At 39.3% G+C, this 17,966-nt stretch overlaps 1 protein-coding gene and 1 long non-coding RNA gene across 4 annotated transcripts in view; one reads left to right on the top strand and one right to left on the bottom strand.

Moving 5' to 3' along the window:
- LOC110454267 (WASH complex subunit 3-like) overlaps nucleotides 1-15,342 on the top strand; it is a 19,934-nt gene extending 4,592 nt beyond the window's left edge. The window contains exons 3-6 of the mRNA XM_021503695.1: nucleotides 6,985-7,119; nucleotides 10,671-10,778; nucleotides 11,190-11,254; nucleotides 14,808-15,342. Of these exons, the coding sequence (XP_021359370.1) occupies nucleotides 6,985-7,119; nucleotides 10,671-10,778; nucleotides 11,190-11,254; nucleotides 14,808-14,916 (417 nt within the window). The 3' untranslated portion in view covers nucleotides 14,917-15,342. The remainder of the gene's footprint in view (nucleotides 1-6,984; nucleotides 7,120-10,670; nucleotides 10,779-11,189; nucleotides 11,255-14,807) is intronic.
- On the bottom strand, nucleotides 15,074-17,491 carry LOC110454268. Of its 3 annotated transcripts, none has more exons than XR_002463359.1 (4): nucleotides 16,246-17,490; nucleotides 16,112-16,151; nucleotides 15,518-15,721; nucleotides 15,074-15,101 (listed from the first exon to the last, which is right to left on the bottom strand). It is a non-coding gene; the product is annotated as an uncharacterized LOC110454268 (long non-coding RNA). The 3 variants fall into 3 exon arrangements; XR_002463357.1 differs by lacking the exon at nucleotides 15,074-15,101 and adding an exon at nucleotides 15,224-15,289 and having other exon boundaries at nucleotides 15,384-15,721; nucleotides 16,246-17,491; XR_002463358.1 differs by lacking the exon at nucleotides 15,074-15,101 and adding an exon at nucleotides 15,235-15,289.
- Nucleotides 17,492-17,966: the final 475 nt, after the last annotated feature.

Genomic DNA, 17,966 nt, shown 5'->3' on the forward strand with positions numbered 1-17,966 from the left:
AATGAAAATGACCTCAACCTACTTTAGAGGTCACAGAGGTCAACAACATTTTAATGGATTTGTTCTTGAGAACTAAAAGGAATGGATTCATAAGATTTGGCTGGTAGCTTTTTGGAATAGAGCTAACCAATTTGAGAAGGAAAATGACATTGACCTACTTACAAGATCACAGGGAAAAATATGTCAAGCAACTTCTGAAGAAGAATCAAAAAGCATAGAATCTTATTATAATATTTTGCTGGTAGTTTCAACAGATGGAGCCAACAAAGTTTGCGAGGGAAATATTTATAGTGCAATATAATATTTAATGAGAATATTTTGCTATGACTGCTAAAATATTCAGGTGAGCGATACAGGCCCTCTTGGGCCTGTTGTATAAGGTAAAACTACTGTGTTAACCATAATATAAGGTAAAACCACTGTATGTGTTAACCGTTGTATAAGGTAAAACTACTGTGTTAACCATAATATAAGGTAAAACCACTGTATGTGTTAACCATTATATCAGGTAAAACCACTGTATGTGTTAACCATTATATAAGGTAAAACCACTGTATGTGTTAACCATAATATTAGGTAAAACCACTCTATGTGTTAAACATTATATAAGGTAAAACCACTGTATGTGTTAACATTATATGAGTAAAACTACTTTATGTGTTAACCATTATATAAGGTAAAACCACTGTGCTAAACATAATATAAGGTAAAACCACTGTATGTGTTAACCATTATGTATGTGTTAACCATAATATTAGGTAAAACCACTCTATGTGTTAAACATTATATAAGGTAAAACCACTGTATGTGTTAGCCATAATATTAGGTAAAACCACTCTATGTGTTAAACATTATATAAGGTAAAACCACTGTATGTGTTAGCCATAATATTAGGTAAAACCACTCTATGTGTTAAACATTATATAAGGTAAAACCACTGTATGTGTTAACCATTATATCAGGTAAAACCATTGTATGTGTTAACCATTATATAAGGTAAAACTACTGTGTTAACCATAATATAAGGTAAAACCACTGTATGTGTTAACCATAATATTAGGTAAAACCACTCTATGTGTTAAACATTATATAAGGTAAAACCACTGTATGTGTTAACCATTATGTATGTGTTAACCATAATATTAGGTAAAACCACTCTATGTGTTAAACATTATATAAGGTAAAACCACTGTATGTGTTAACTATTATATAAGGTAAAACCACTGTATGTGTTAGCCATAATATTAGGTAAAACCACTCTATGTGTTAAACATTATATAAGGTAAAACCACTGTATGTGTTAGCTATTATATAAGGTAAAACCACTGTATGTGTTAACCATTATATCAGGTAAAACAACTGTATGTGTTAACCATTATATAAGGTAAAACCATTGTATGTGTTAACCATTATATAAGGTAAAACTACTGTGTTAACCATAATATAAGGTTAAACCACTGTATGTGTTAACCATTATATGAGTAAAACCACTGTATATGTTAACCATTATATAAGGTAAAACCACTGTATGTGTTAGCCATAATATTAGGTAAAACCACTCTATGTGTTAAACATTATATAAGGTAAAACCACTGTATGTGTTAAACATTATATAAGGTAAAACCACTGTATGTGTTAACTATTATAAAAGGTAAAACCACTGTATGTGTTAAACATTATATTAGGTAAAACCACTGTATGTGTTAACCATTATGTATGTGTTAACCATAATATTAGGTAAAACCACTATATGTGTTAAACATTATATAAGGTAAAACCACTGTATGTGTTAAACATTATATTAGGTAAAACCACTGTATGTGTTAACCATTATGTATGTGTTAACCATAATATTAGGTAAAACCACTATATGTGTTAAACATTATATAAGGTAAAACCACTGTATGTGTTAGCTATTATATAAGGTAAAACCACTGTATGTGTTAACCATAATATTAGATAAAACCACTCTATGTGTTAAACATTATATAAGGTAAAACCACTGTATGTGTTAGCCATAATATTAGGTAAAACCACTCTATGTGTTAAACATTATATAAGGTAAAACCACTGTATGTGTTAACTATTATAAAAGGTAAAACCACTGTATGTGTTAAACATTATATAAGGTAAAACCACTGTATGTGTTAACCATTATATGAGTAAAACCACTGTATGTGTTAACCATTATATTAGGTTAAACCATTGTATGTGTTAACCATAATATAAGGTAAAACCACTGTATGTGTTAACCATTATATAAGGTAAAACCACTGTGTTAACCATTATATAAGGTAAAACCACTGTATGTGTTAACATTATATGAGTAAAACCACTTTATGTGTTAACCATTATATAAGGTAAAACCACTGTATGTGTTAACTATTATATCAGGTTAAACCACTGTATGTGTTAACCATTATATTAGGTAAAACCACTGTATGTGTTAACCATCATATAAGGTAAAACCACTGTGTTAACCATTATATAATGTAAAACCACTGTATGTGTTAACCATTATATGAGTAAAACCACTGTATGTGTTAACCATTATATGAGTAAAACCACTGTATGTGTTAACCATTATATTAGGTTAAACCATTGTATGTGTTAACCATAATATAAGGTAAAACCACTGTATGTGTTAACCATCATATAAGGTAAAACCTCTGTGTTAACCATTATATAAGGTAAAACCACTGTATGTGTTAACCATTATATAAGGTAAAACCACTGTGTCCGTCGTCCGTCTGTCCGGCGTCAATTTTTAGCTCACCTGGCACGAAGTGCCAAGTGAGCTTATGCCGTGGTGCGGCGTCCGTCGTCCGTCCGTCCGTCCGTCCGTCCGTCCGTCCGTCCGTCGTCCATCCGTCGTCCGGCGTCAATATTTTACTTTAAACGACTTCTTCTTAATAACCGAAAGGCCTAGGGTGATGATATTTGGCCAGAAGCAAACTGGGATGAAGGGCTACCAAGTTTGTTCAAATAAATGACCTTCATCTATTTTCAAGGTCACAGGGGTCAAATATGTTAAAAACTTTAAACAACTTCTTCTGAATAACCAAAATGCCCAGGGTGATGATATTTGGCCAGTAGCATGCTGAGATGAAGGGCTACAAAGTTTGTTCAAATGAATGACCTTCACCCATATTCAAGGTCACAGGGGTCAAATATGTTAAAAACTTTAAACAACTTCTTCTGAATAACCAAAATGCCCAGGGTGATGATATTTGGCCAGTAGCATGCTGAGATGAAGGGCTACAAAGTTTGTTCAAATGAATGACCTTCACCCATATTCAAGGTCACAGGGGTCAAATATGTTAAAAACTTTAAACAACTTCTTCTGAATAACCAAAATGCCCAGGGTGATGATATTTGGCCAGTAGCATGCTGAGATGAAGGGCTACAAAGTTTGTTCAAATGAATGACCTTCACCCATATTCAAGGTCACAGGGGTCAAATATGTTAAAAACTTTAAACAACTTCTTCTGAATAACCAAAATGCCCAGGGTGATGATATTTGGCCAGTAGCATGCTGAGATGAAGGGCTACAAAGTTTGTTCAAATGAATGACCTTCACCCATATTCAAGGTCACAGGGGTCAAATATGTTAAAAACTTTAAACAACTTCTTCTCAATAACCAAAATGCCCAGGGTAATGATATTTGGCCAGTAGCATGCTGAGATAAAGGGCTACAAAGTTTGTTCAAATAAATGACCTTCACCCATATTCAAGGTCACAGGGGTCAAATATGTTAAAAACTTTAAACAACTTCTTCTGAATAACCAAAATGCCCTGGGTGATGATATTTAGTCAGTAGCATACTAGGATCAAGGGCTACCAAGTTTGTTTAAATGTATGACCTTGAATCATATTCAAGGTCACAAGGAGCAAATATGTTTAAAATATTTCAACAACTTGTTCTGAATAACCAAAAGGCTCAGGATGTTGATATTTAGTTAGTAGCATATGCTGGGATCAAGGACTACTATGTTTGTTAAAGTGAATGACTTTGACTTATATTCAAGGTCACAGGGGTCAAATTTGTTTAAAATCTTTAAACAACCTCTTATGAATAACCATGGGTCCCAGGATGTTTATACTTTGCAAGTTGCATCCTGAGATGAAAGGCTATACAATGTGTTCAACATAATGACTTTGTTCGACTTTCAATCGCAGGGGTGAAATGTTTTAAAAAAAAATAACCGGGTCTTTTGAACAAATTTTAATCATAAAAACTGATATTTTGCCTGTAGCTTTATTTTAGATCACTTTTAAGGTTACAAGTGTGAGTTTAAAACCAGGTGAGCGATGCAGGCCCATTGGGCCTCTTGTTTACTTTAAACAACTTCTTTTCAGTAACCAAAAGGCCTAGGATGATGATATTTGGCCAGTAGCATGCTGGAATCAAGGGCTACCAAGTTTGTTCAAATGAATGACCTTGACCCACTTTCAAGGTCACAGGGGTCAAATGACTTAAAATCTTCAAACGACTTCTTCTCAATAACCAAAAGGCCCAGGGTACAGATATTGGGCCTGTAGTATGCTGGGATGAAGGGCTACCAAGTTTGTTCAAATGAATGACCTTGACCCACTTTCAAGCTCACTGGGGTCAGATGTCTTAAAATCTTCAAACGACTTCTTCTCAATAAGCAAAAGGCTCATTATATAAGGTAAAACCACTGTATGTGTTAACCATTATATAAGGTAAGCCACTGTATGTGTTTAACCATTATATAAGGTAAAAACACTGTGTTAACCATAATATAAGGTAAAAACACTGTATGTGGTAACCATTATATAAGGTAAAACCACTGTATGTGTTAACCATTATATAAGGTAAAACCACTGTATGTGTTAACTATTATATCAGGTAAAACCACTGTATGTGTTAACCATTATATAAGGTAAAAACAATGTATGTGTTAACCATAATATTAGGTAAAACCACTGTATGTGTTAACCATTATATAAGGTAAAACCACTGTATGTGTTAACCATTATATAGGGTAAGCCACTGTATGTGTTAACCATTATATAAGGTAAAACCACTGTGTTCACCATTATATATATATAAGGTAAAACCCATTAAATTAACCATTATGTTTGTCTATAACCTTTGACAAGGAACTACACTTAAATATTCAATTTTACTACACACACTTGCCAACATTTTGAAATTTCTGAGGGGTTGAGATTCTGCGTATTCAAAAATAAAGCATAAATAAAATGAACATATGTAAAATGAAAACCTTTAAAATAGCATGTTTCCAGTTGTTCTTTCAGATGAAATATTAAATATGAGGGTCCAATATCGGGAGTTGGCAGTCTCCCTCCTATAAATAGGGAGAGTTGATAAGTAGGACTACAAAATGGATATGATTGCTGTAACACTACTGTTGATATGACCTTTCACCTTTATCATGTTTTGCTCTTAATTCCAAATTATTAGCTCTTCCAAGATGAAAGCCTATGTGCTTAAGGCATGGCATGTCATCCATCGGAGATCAATATTACTACTCTTTAAACTACCAGGTACTTCTTCTGAATGAACAGTAACACCAAAAGTCAAGATACTTGGTCTCTATCAAGTGAAGGGCTATCACTTTTATAAATAAGTCAGTCAGCTTGACTTGCATGAGTCACATTTAAGGTTAAATTCATATTTGTTTATGTTTGTTGCACAACACAACAATTATCATTAATTTTTAGCTCACCTGCCCGAAGGGCAAGTGAGCTTATGTTATGGTGCAGCATCCGTCGTCCGTCCGTCCGTCCGTCCGTCCGGCGTCCGTTGTCCGGCGTCCGTCCGGCGTCAACTTTGTGTTTTAAACAACTTCTTCTCAATAACCAAAAGGCCTAGGAAGATGATATTTGGCCAGTAGCATTCTGGGAGCAAGGGCTACCAAGTTTGTTCAAATAAATGACCTTGACCCACTTTCAAGGTCACAGGGGTCAAATATGTTAAAATCTTCAAACAACTTCTTCTCAATAACCAAAAGGCCCAGGGTACTGATATTGGGCCTGTAGCATGCTGGGATGAAGGGCTACCAAGTTTGTTCAAATAAATGACCTTGACCCACTTTCAAGGTCACAGGGGTCAAATGTCTTAAAATCTTCAAACAACTTCTTCTCAATAACCAAAAGGCCCAGGGTACTGATATTGGGCCTGTAGCATGCTGGGATGAAGGGCTACCAAGTTTGTTCAAATGAATGACCTTGACCCACTTTCAAGGTCACAGGGGTCAAATGTCTTAAAATCTTCAAACAACTTCTTCTCAATAACCAAAAGGCCCAGGGTACTGATATTGGGCCTGTAGCATGCTGGGATGAAGGGCTACCAAGTTTGTTCAAATGAATGACCTTGACCAACTTTCAAGGTCACAGGGGTCAAATGTCGTAAAATCTTCAAACAACTTCTTCTCAATAACCAAAAGGCCCAGGGTACTGATATTTTGCCTGTAGCATGCTGGGATGAAGGACTATCAAGTTTGTTCAACTGAATTACCTTGACCAACTTTCAAGGTCACAGGGTCAAATGTCGTAAAATCTTCAAGCGACTTCTTTTCAATAAGCAAAAGGGCCAGGGTACTGAAATTGGGCCTGTAGCATGCTGGGATGAAGGACTACCATGTTAGTTCAAATGAATGACCTTGATCCACTTTCAACCTAATGTCCTTGTTCAACAATCAAGGTCAGAGGTGTCATATGTTTAAATCTTTCAATAGGTTCTTATGAAATCTTAAGATTACAAATGTTAGATTAATAACAGGTGAGCCATGCAGGCCCATTGGGCCTCTTGTATATTTCTAAACTACACATTATCACAAGAGGGGTCATTAGGGCCAACAAACAGTCAATAAAACATGGTGATGGTTAAGGAAATGACATCAAACTAACAAAAAAGAAAACAGTATAAATGCCTGATTGAAAATGGCTTGTGTTAGCTATATCTTTTGGAACCGACTTGTTTAATGTTCCAGCTGACCTCCATACCTGGGCTAGAGAATGTTACTGCTCCAGCCAGTGGAGCACCACCACCAGATGCCCAACAAGCTCCTCAGCCGACCAGCCCTGGTGCTCCACAGGCTGCAGGCAACCAGCAAGACGTCCCTTCAGTAAGTATAGCTGGGACCTGTTAGATTACCATGGCCCACGCTGTCAGGAAGTATAGCTGGGACCCGTTAGATTACCATGGCCCGCGCTGTCAGTAAGTATAGCTGGGACCCATTAGATTACCAGGGACGCGCTGTCAGTAAGTATACCTGGGACCCGTTAGATTACCATGGCCCGCGATGTCAGTAAGTATAGCTAGGACCTGTTACATTACCAGGGACGCGCTGTCAGTAAGTACAGCTGGAACCTGTTAGATTACCAGGGGCCGTGCTGTCAGTAAGTGTAGCTGGAACCTGTTAGATTACCAGGGCCCACGCTGTCAGTAAGTATAGCTGGACCTGTTAGATTACCATGGCCTGCGCGGTCAGTAGATTTAGCTGGGACCTGTCAGATCACCAGGGCCTGCGCTGTCAGTAAGTATAGCTGGGACCTATTAGATTACCATGGCCTGCGCTGTCAGTAAGTATAGCTGGAACCTGTTAGATTACCAGAGACGCGCTGTCAGTAAGTATAGATTACCAGAGACGCGCTGTCAGTAAGTATAGCTAGGACCTGTTAAATTACCAGGGACTTGCTGTCAGTAAGAATAGCTGGGACCCGTTAGATTACCAGGGACGCGCTGTCAGTAAGTATACCTGGGACCCGTTAGATTACCATGGCCTGCGATGTCAGTAAGTATAGCTAGGACCTGTTACATTACCAGGGACGCGCTGTCAGTAAGTACAGCTGGAACCTGTTAGATTACCAGGGGCCGTGCTGTCAGTAAGTGTAGCTGGAACCTGTTAGATTACCATGGCACGGCTGTCAGTAAGTATAGCTGGACCTGTTAGATTACCAGGGCCTGCGCTGTCAGTAAGTATAGCTGGGACCTGTCTGATTACCAGGGCCCACACTGTCAGTAAGTTTAGCTGGGACCTGTTAGATTGCCAGGGTCCGCTCTGTCAGTAAGTATAGCTGGGACCTGTCAGATTACCAGGGCCCGCGCTGTCAGTAAGTATATCTGGGGCCTGTTAGATTACCAGGGACGTGCTGTCAGTAAGTATAGCCGGGACCTGTCAGATTACCAGGGCCCACACTGTCAGTAAGTATAGCTGGGACCTGTCAGATTCCCAGGGACGTGCTGTCAGTAAGTATAGCTGGGACCTGTCAGATTACCAGGGTCCGCTCTGTCAGTAAGTATAGCTGGGACCTGTATGATTACCAGGGCCCACACTGTCAGTAAGTTTAGCTGGGACCTGTTAGATTACCAGGGTCCCCTCTGTCACTAAGTTTAGCTGGGACCTGTCTGATTACCAGGGTCCGCTCTGTCAGTAAGTATAGCTGGGTCCTGTCAGATTACCAGGGCCCGCGCTGTAAGTAAGTATAGCTGGGACCTGTCTGATTACCAGGGCCCCCACTGTCAGTAAGTTTAGCTGTAAACCTGTCTGATTACCAGGGCCCGCGCTGTCAGTAAGTATATCTGGGACCTGTCTGATTACCAGGGTCCGCTCTGTCAGTAAGTATAACTGGGACCTGTCTGATTACCAGGGCCCCCACTGTCAGTAAGTTTAGCTGTAAACCTGTCTGATTACCAGGGCCCGCGCTGTCAGTAAGTATATCTGGGACCTGTCTGATTACCAGGGCCCACACTGTCAGTAAGTTTAGCTGGGACCTGTTAGATTACCAGGGTCCCCTCTGTCAGTAAGTTTAGCTGGGACCTGTCTGATTACCAGGGCCCCCACTGTCAGTAAGTATAGCCTGAACCTGTTAGATTACTAGGGCCCACACTGTCAGGATGTATAGCTGGGACCTGTCAGATTACCAGGGACGTGCTGTCAGTAAGTATAGCCTGAACCTGTTAGATTACTAGGGCCCACACTGTCAGCAAGATTAGCTGTAAACCTGTCTGATTACCAGGCCCCGCGCTGTCAGTAAGTATATCTGGGACCTGTCTGATTTCCAGGGCCCGCGCTGTCAGTGGAACCTGTTAGATTACCAGGGCCCGCGCTGTCAGTAAGTATAGCTGGGACCTGTTAGATTACCAGTGTCCGCTCTGTCAGTAAGTATAGCTTGAACCTGTTAGATTACCAGGGCCCCCACTGTCAGTAAGTATAGCTGGGACCTGTCTGATTACCAGGGCCCGCGCTGTCAGTAAGTATAGCTGGGACCTGTTAGATTACCAGGGTCCCCTCTGTCAGTAAGTATAGCTTGAACCTGTTAGATTTATTTCCATTGGAAGTTATTCAATTTGGGTTCGCATTATCAGTATTGGATAGCAGTTTGATGGTATGCATATATAAGCCCTGACTGACCCCCCAGGGCTGATGGGTGGGGCCAAAAAGGGTTGAATTGACTGAAATTTCAAAAAAAAAAACTTCTCAAAGAACCAGATATGGTAGAATCATACACTCTTCATAGATGGAAGGGTCTTAAGGTTTATGACCCTAGGGTCTCACGTTAACCCCCTGGGGAAGGAGGGGGGGGGGGNCTAGTTTCAAATACTTTTTAGTCTTAAATCTGTATGCTAGATATTGAATAAGGTGGTTTTATTGTTTTGTGTCACTAAATAATATTTCTGTTCGTGTTAAAAACAAAATCAACTCTCTGTATGAATATATCAGGTGACCGTTAAGGCTCATAGGCCTCTTGTTTCTTATAAGTTACAGCCAATCATCTGATAATCTTTTAAAAGATTATCACATTATTGATTAAATAACAAACATACTGTAAAATGAAATTTCACAGAGTACTTCTTTAACATCAGATTGAATAGTTTTGCATTTCAAATAACTATGAAATATTGAATGATTTTGATAGAAGGCCTATCTAGAGCTGTTTGAGGCCGAGAAAGTATGGTCACTGTTAAATAAAATGGCTACTAAAAATCACACTCGGCTACTTTTTTGGCTACTGATTTTTTAGGTTCTGGGTGAGTCATGGATTACCACTATCAGGTACCTATACATGTTAACTGATTTCAATTGTAAAAAAAGCATTTTTTCCCCACCATCTGATAATGGTTAGCTGTTCATATTGTCCTTCATCTGCGGTCCATTGTCCATCCATCCTTAAACAGATCTGATTAGTGCTATATTTCTGAAAGTACTGCAGGGGTCTTTCTCAAAGTTCACATATAGGTTCCCCATGGTCTTAATTAAGTTGTGCATTTTGAATTTTGTAACTGGTTCCCCATAGTCCATAGTTAATGCATAATTAATCAGGGGATTTGTCAGAAATCCAAGATGGCCAAAAGGGTGGCCATCTTTTAATTTAGCTGTGCATGTGTAATCTTAGAACTAATAAAAAAACAAGATGGCTGCCTAACTAATAAAAAAAACAAGATGGCCACCAGACAGCCATCTTTCATTTTGGAAGTTTAAGACTATCCCTATATTTCAAGAATTCCCAACAGCACTTTCTGAAATTTCATATGAAGTTCCCATAAATCCTTAGTTTTGTATGTTTTTATTTCAAACATTTAAAGTTTATCACTTGGATGTTGTTTAGCATACATAACATGGGAAATATTGGTGCTTTGAGTGTTTGGTTTATATTAGTATTTGTGTGTTGACAGCCACCAGAGGCCGAGGAAACTGCCCCACCCCCACCTGAAGAAGAGAAAACAGACAACCCAGTATCTAAGGACCCTCGCTATGCGAAGTACTTCAAGATGCTGCAAGTGGTAAGAAAAATGTGAAATGATAGATTACACAATTTTCTGAGATATAAATTTGAGTGAAATGTTAGACTGACATGTTGAGTGAAATGTTAGATATACATGTTGATTGGGATGTTAGATATACGTTTTCAGAGAAATGTGAATCACAAATTATCCTTGTTTAAATTAAGCAAAGGAAGGTAAGATTGGGATTTTTAATATGAACGGATTCAGAATGATACAATGTAAACCTTAGTTTCAGGTGAATATAGATAAATGTAGATACTTTCTTATTCTTTGTTATAATTGATCCAGAGCCAGAGATGAATATTAAGCAGAGGCTGAATAGCTCCATGCTCCTGTAGTTTGACTGCCAGGAACATTGATTATGTAGTGTTTGTAACAGATTCGTAATGGATATTTTACTTGTCATAGGGAGTGCCGGAAGCAGCAGTCAGACCAAAAATGAAAATGGAGGGGCTGGACCCGAACTTATTGAGGTGATTATAAACTGCTGTCATTTAACTCTTTTCATACTGTTGTCGTGTACAAATGACAAAAATAGAGGCTCCTGGTCCCTGTTGTCGTGTACAAATGACAAAAATAGATGCTACTGGTCCCTGTTGTCATGTACAAATGACAAAAATAGAGGCTCCTGGTCCCTGTTGTCATGTACAAATGACAAAAATAGAGGCTCCTGGTCCCTGTTGTCATGTACAAATGACCAAAATTGAGGCTCCTGGTCCCTGTTGTCGTGTACAAATGACAAAAATAGAGGCTCCTGGGCCCTGTTGTCATGTACAAATGACAAAAATAGAGGCTCCTGGTCCCTGTTGTCCTGTACACAGGACAAGAAACTTTGGTGTTACCCGAGTCCTGATTAGCTGTTCATAGAACACGACAGTTGTGTAATCCAATTGATTAACGCTAAAAAGTTGATAAAAAAGATTTTCTTTGGTGCAGGGTAAACATTTTTGTGATGTTACCAAGATGTTGAGGTTGGTAATCAACAATATATACAATGTGGCGGGAATGGCATTGGATACAAACGTCTTTTAACTCATCACCAAATATTTATCAAGAATTATGCAAGTTATTATCGATATTTCACTATAAATCACTATTAAATCTACTTGTATATATAGAAAACTAAACGACTTCGTAACCAAAATCAATCCCAATTACAGCGTTGCATTTTGAAGGCAATGAATCACATCGTTCATTGCCGAACACAAGCCAATTTCTCAGTCATAATTAGCTGTCAGCTAGTCACAAATGCTGCAAAAATAAAGATCAGTATATCTATTAACAACCACATACAACGATAACAACATTGGTTTAGGGTTACCTGTTTATTTTCTTATGGAGTTGGGGCTCATCTGAAAAATACATTGGAAATCTGCCATTTCATTTCATGTACAGGGGCGTGTCTAGTAACGATACCCGGTACGGATTCCTGACCGGAGTTGCAGTATGAAAAGAGATAATAATATGATATATTGATTTCCCGAGATGTCTTTTCTTCGCTTACAATCTAAGAATGTTATATATATTGATTAGCTAAGGTCAATATCATCTTTATATATTGATTTGCATAGATGAGTCATCTCCAGTTATATTGATTTATGTGTTATCACTTAAAAACTTCTGACCATTAAATGACATGATGTTTTACATTATTAGCTCACCTGGCCCTAATGCCGTGGTGCGGCGTCCGTCGTCCATCCGTCTGGCGTCCGGTGTCAATATTTTACTTTAAACAACTTCTTCTGAATAACCAAAAGGCCTCGGGTGATGATATTTAGCCAGTAGCATGCTGGGATGAAGTGCTACCAAGTTTGTTCAAATGAATGACCTTGACAAACTTTCAAGGTCACAGGGGTCAAATGACTTAAAATCTTCAAACAACTTCTTCTCAACAACTAAAAGGCCCAGGGTACTGATATTGGGCCTGTAGCAATGCTGGGATGAAGGGCTACCAAGTTTGTTCAAATGAATGACCTTGACCCACTTTCAAGGTCACAGGGGTCAAATGACTTAAAATCTTCAAACAACTTCTTCTCAACAACTAAAAGGCCCAGGGTACTGATAATGGGCCTGTAGCATGCTGGGTTGAAGGGCTACCAAGTTTGTTGAAATGAATGACCTTGACTAACTGAAAGGTCACAGGGGTCAAATGTCGTAAAATCTTCAAACGACTTCTTCTCAATAACCAAAGGCCCAGGGTACTGATATTGGGCCAGTAACATGCTGGGATGAAGGGCTACATAGTTTGTTCAAATAAATGACCTTGACTTATATTCAAGGTTACAGGGGTCAAATATGTTAAAATCTTTAAAACAACTTCTGAAAGATAACAAAGAGGTCTAGGGTGATGATATTTGGCTAGTAACATGCTGAAATGAAGGGCTACCAACTTTATTCAAATAAAAGACCTTGACTTATATTCAAGGTCACAGGGGTCAAATATGTTTAAACCTTTAAACAACTTCTTTTGAATAACCAACAGGCCTAGGGTGATGATATTTGGCCAGTAACATGATGGGTTGAAGGGCTACAAAGTTTGTTCAAATAAATGACCTTGATTTATATTCCGGGTCAAATATGTTTAAACCTTTAAACAACTTCTTCTGAATAACCAAGATGCCTAGGGTAATGATAGTTGGCTAGTAACATGCTGAAATGAAGGGCTACCAACTTTATTCAAATAAAAGACCTTGACTTATATTCAAGGTCACAGGGGTCAAATATGTTTTAACCTTTAAACAACTTCTTCTGAATAACCGAGAGGGCTAGGGTGATGATATTTGGCCAGTAACATGATGGGTTGAAGGGCTACAAAGTTTGTTCAAATAAATGACCTTGATTTATATTCCGGGTCAAATATGTTTAAACCTTTAAACAACTTCTTCTGAATAACCAAGATGCCTAGGGTAATGATAGTTGGCTAGTAACATGCTGAAATGAAGGGCTACCAACTTTATTCAAATAAATGACCTTGACTTATATTCAAGGTCACTGGGGTCAAATATGTTTATAACTTTTAAACAACTTCTGAATAACCAAGAGGCCTAGGGTTATGATAGTTAGCAAGTAACATGCTGAAATGAAGGGCTACCAAGGTCAAAGGAGTTAATTGTCTTCAAAACCTTTAAACAACTTCTTTTGTATAACCAAAGGGTCCAGGGTGATGATATTTGGCCAGAAGGATGTTGGCATGAAGAGCTATGAAGTTTGTTCAAATGAATGACTGTCGTTCATATTCTAGGTCACAGGGGTCAATTGTCTTGAAAACCTTTAAACGACTTCTTCTGTATATTCAAAAGGTCCAGGGTGATGATATTTGGCCAGAAGGATGTTGGGATGAAGGGCTACCAAATTTGTTCAAATGAATGACCTTCATCCATATTCAAGGTCACAGGGGTCAATTGTCTTGAAAAGCTTTAAACGACTTCTTCTGACTAACCAAAAGGTCCAGGGTGATGATATTTGGCCAGAAGGATGTTGGGATGTGTGTTTTAATCGTTTAACAGGTGCTTCTGAATGACTTGAAGACAAGACACTGTAGCTTTATTTTAGTCCACCTTTAAGGTTACAATTGTGAGATTAATACCGGCCCATTGGGTCTCTTTTATAATTATAACAAAAAAAATATTACTTCTTATAAAAAGTGATGGAATAAGTAGCCTACTATATATATGACACCATGTCATAATGCCATCATGCTTGATAACAAGGCTTTGTAATATTTTTATGATTGGGCTACTGGATTCAATTGTTTTTGTTTCTCTGCTATTGTCTGACAATATTTGCTTAGGCCTCTTTCTGAAATGTTGGAAGTTCCAGCCTGGATAACCTTTACAAGCTGTATTTTGATACCTTGTAAGGTGTATGTGTCCTTGTTTGTCTGTTTTAGTGGTCTATTGTGTAATACATTTTGTCCACCAATAAATTCTTTTAATCATTCAGACCTTGATAGTTATGACAGTGAAAACAATTTTGTGACAGTATAAATCCTTTGTTAACTGTATATAAAATTCTAATGTTGTACAGCACACCTGATGCCCCAGCACCAGCCATGTCTGCCCGTAAGAAAGATGACAGCGACGATGATGATGACGACTTTAGTGATGAAAGTGAAAGTGATAGTTTCAGTGAATAAACATTAGCAGCATATATTGTGATAATTCATTCTAAAGTCATTCCAAGATCGCAGTGTTTGTCAGTGTCTCTACTTAACACTGGTGACACAGCAGTGGTTGTTGATGAAGAGACTCTTTAGTGTTTCTACCTACCACTGGAGACACAGCAGTGTTTGATGATGGAGAGACTCTTCAGTGTCTCTACCTACCACTGGGGACACAGCAGTGTTTGTTGATGGCGAGACACCAGTGTCTCTACCTACCTCTAAAGACACAGCAGTGTTTCTCAGTGTCTCTACCTACCATTGGAGACACAGCAGTGTTTGTTGATGTAGAGACACCAGTGTCTCTACCTACCTCTAGCGACACAGCAGTGTTTGTCAGTGTCTCTACCTACCATTGGAGACACAGCAGTGTTTGTTGATGTAGAGACACCAGTGTCTCTACCTACCTCTAAAGACACAGCAGTGTTTGTCAGGGTCTCTACCTACCACTGGAGACACAGCAATGTTTGTCAGTGTCTCTCCCTACCACTTGAGACACAGCAGTGTTTGTTGATGTAGAGACACCAGTGTCTCTACCTACCTCTAAAGACACAGCAGTGTTTCTCAGTGTCTCTACCTACCACTGGAGACACAGCAGCGTTTGTTGATGGAGAGACTCTTCAATGTCTCTACCTACCGCTGGGGACACAGCAGTGTTTGTTGAGGGAGAGCCCCCAGTGTCTCTCCCTACCTCTAGAGACACAGCAGTGTTTTTCAGTGTCTCTCCCTACCACTGGGGACACAGCAGTGTTTGTTGATGGAGATACACCAGTGTCTCTACCTTCCACTGGAGACACAGCAGTGTTTGTTGATGGAGCGACTCTTCAATGTCTCTACCTACCACTGGGGACACAGCAGTGTTTGTTGATGGCGAGACACCAGTGTCTCTACCTACCTCTAAAGACACAGCAGTGTTTCTCAGTGTCTCTACCTACCATTGGAGACACAGCTAGAGACACAGCAGTGTTTTTCAGTGTCTCTACCTACCACTGGAGACACAGCAATGTTTGCCAGTGTCTCTACCTACCACTTGAGACACAGCAGTGTTTGTTGATGTAGAGACACCAGTGTCTCTACCTACCTCTAAAGACACAGCAGTGTTTGTCAGGGTCTCTACCTACCATTGGAGACACAGCAGTGTTTGTTGATGGAGAGCCCCCAGTGTCTCTACCTACCTCTAGAGACACAGCAGTGTTTGTCAGTGTCTCTACCTACCATTAGAGACACAGCAGTGTTTGTTGATGGAGAGACCCCAGTGTCTCTCCCTACCTCTAGAGACACAGCAGTGTTTGTCAGGGTCTCTACCTACCACTGGAGACACAGCAATGTTTGTCAGTGTCTCTACCTACCACTTGAGACACAGCAGTGTTTGTTGATGGAGAGACACCAGTGTCTCTACCTACCTCTAAAGACACAGCAGTGTTTGTCAGTGTCTCTACCTACCATTGGAGACACAGCAGTGTTTGTTGATGGAGAGACTCTTCAGTGTCTCTAATGTCTCAACCTGTTAGTGGAGGCACATCATTGTCGCAACCTATCAGTTGAGATAGGCAGATAACATTGCCTCAGCCTGCCGTGGAGATAGCAATGTCATAACCTGTTAGTGGAGGCACATCATTGTCTCAACCCATCAGTTGAGATAGGCAGATAGCATTGTCTCAGCCTGCCGTGGAGAGAGCATTGTCTCATCCTGCCGTGGAGATAGCAATGTCTCAACCTGTAAGTGGATGCACATCACTGTCGCAACCTATCAGTTGAGATAGGCAGATAGCATTGCCTCAGCCTGCCGTGGAGATAGCAATGTCTCAACCTGTTAGTGGAGGCACATCATTGTCTCAACCTATCAGTTGAGATAGGCAGATAACATTGTCACAGCCTGCCGTGGAGATAGCAATGTCTCAACCTGTTAGTGGAGGCCCATCATTGCTGCAACCTATCAGTTGAGATAGGCAGATAGCATTGTCTCAGCCTGCCGTGGAGATAGCATTGTCTCAGCCTGCCGTGGAGATAGCAATGTCTCAACCTGTAAGTGGATGCACATCATTGTCGCAACCTATCAGTTGAGATAGGCAGATAGCATTGTCTCAGCCTGCCGTGGAGATAGCAATGTCTCAACCTGTTAGTGGAGGCACATCATTGCCGCAACCTATCAGTTGAGATAGCATTGTCTTAGCCTGCCGTCAACCTGTCAACAGAAACACAATGTCTCAACCTCTCAATAAAAGCACAATGTTGACCTGTCAGTTGGGGTACTGTTCTCTAATGGAGGTGAAGCAATATTTTTTCCTGTCAGTGGAGTCTTTGTCTCAACCTGCCAGTGGAGGTTATTTTTATGGCGTTAACATGTCAGTTGAGACACAGCATTGTCTTACCTTGTGTGTTTAGATTTATCTCATCCTGTCAGAATGTGATGAAATACAAATGAATTAAATGGGAGACTAGCCTATAAATGTTTGGATACAGAAACTGAATGAATGTTATTTATATTTTTAAGTATCTAATTTGTAAATAAAATGTAGGAAGTCCAAAATATGAAGTCGAAAATGTTTTTTTATGTATCAATCATGGAATAAGATACAAGTCTGTGGTCGTATGAATGCTGTAAATGTGCAGTACAGAAGGTTTATCTGGTAAAGTGTAAAACACGTTCCTCTGGTACAGGTCCTGAACTGATAACAGAACATGTAGATTAGGTAAGAATAGATATGTTGCATTCATATCGACTTGCTAGTGTTCTTTCTGGTGGTAAACGATATCCACTCAATCATATGTATCTTCACACGACATTGTCATTGCCGGAGATCTCAACTGCGACCTAACCTAGAAAAAACAATCTAACAGAAAAAACAACCTACACAACTTTATGGATGGTTGCGGTTACAGCACCAATGCGACAGACTACACATTAATCTGCAACACTTTATGGATGAATGTGGCTACAGCACCAATGCGACAGACTACACATTAATCTACAACACTTTATGGATGAATATGGCTACAGCACCAATGTGACAGACTACACATTA

This window comes from Mizuhopecten yessoensis, unplaced genomic scaffold, assembly GCF_002113885.1.
Source record: "Mizuhopecten yessoensis strain PY_sf001 unplaced genomic scaffold, ASM211388v2 scaffold7743, whole genome shotgun sequence".
Classification (NCBI taxonomy): Eukaryota; Metazoa; Mollusca; class Bivalvia; order Pectinida; family Pectinidae; genus Mizuhopecten; species Mizuhopecten yessoensis.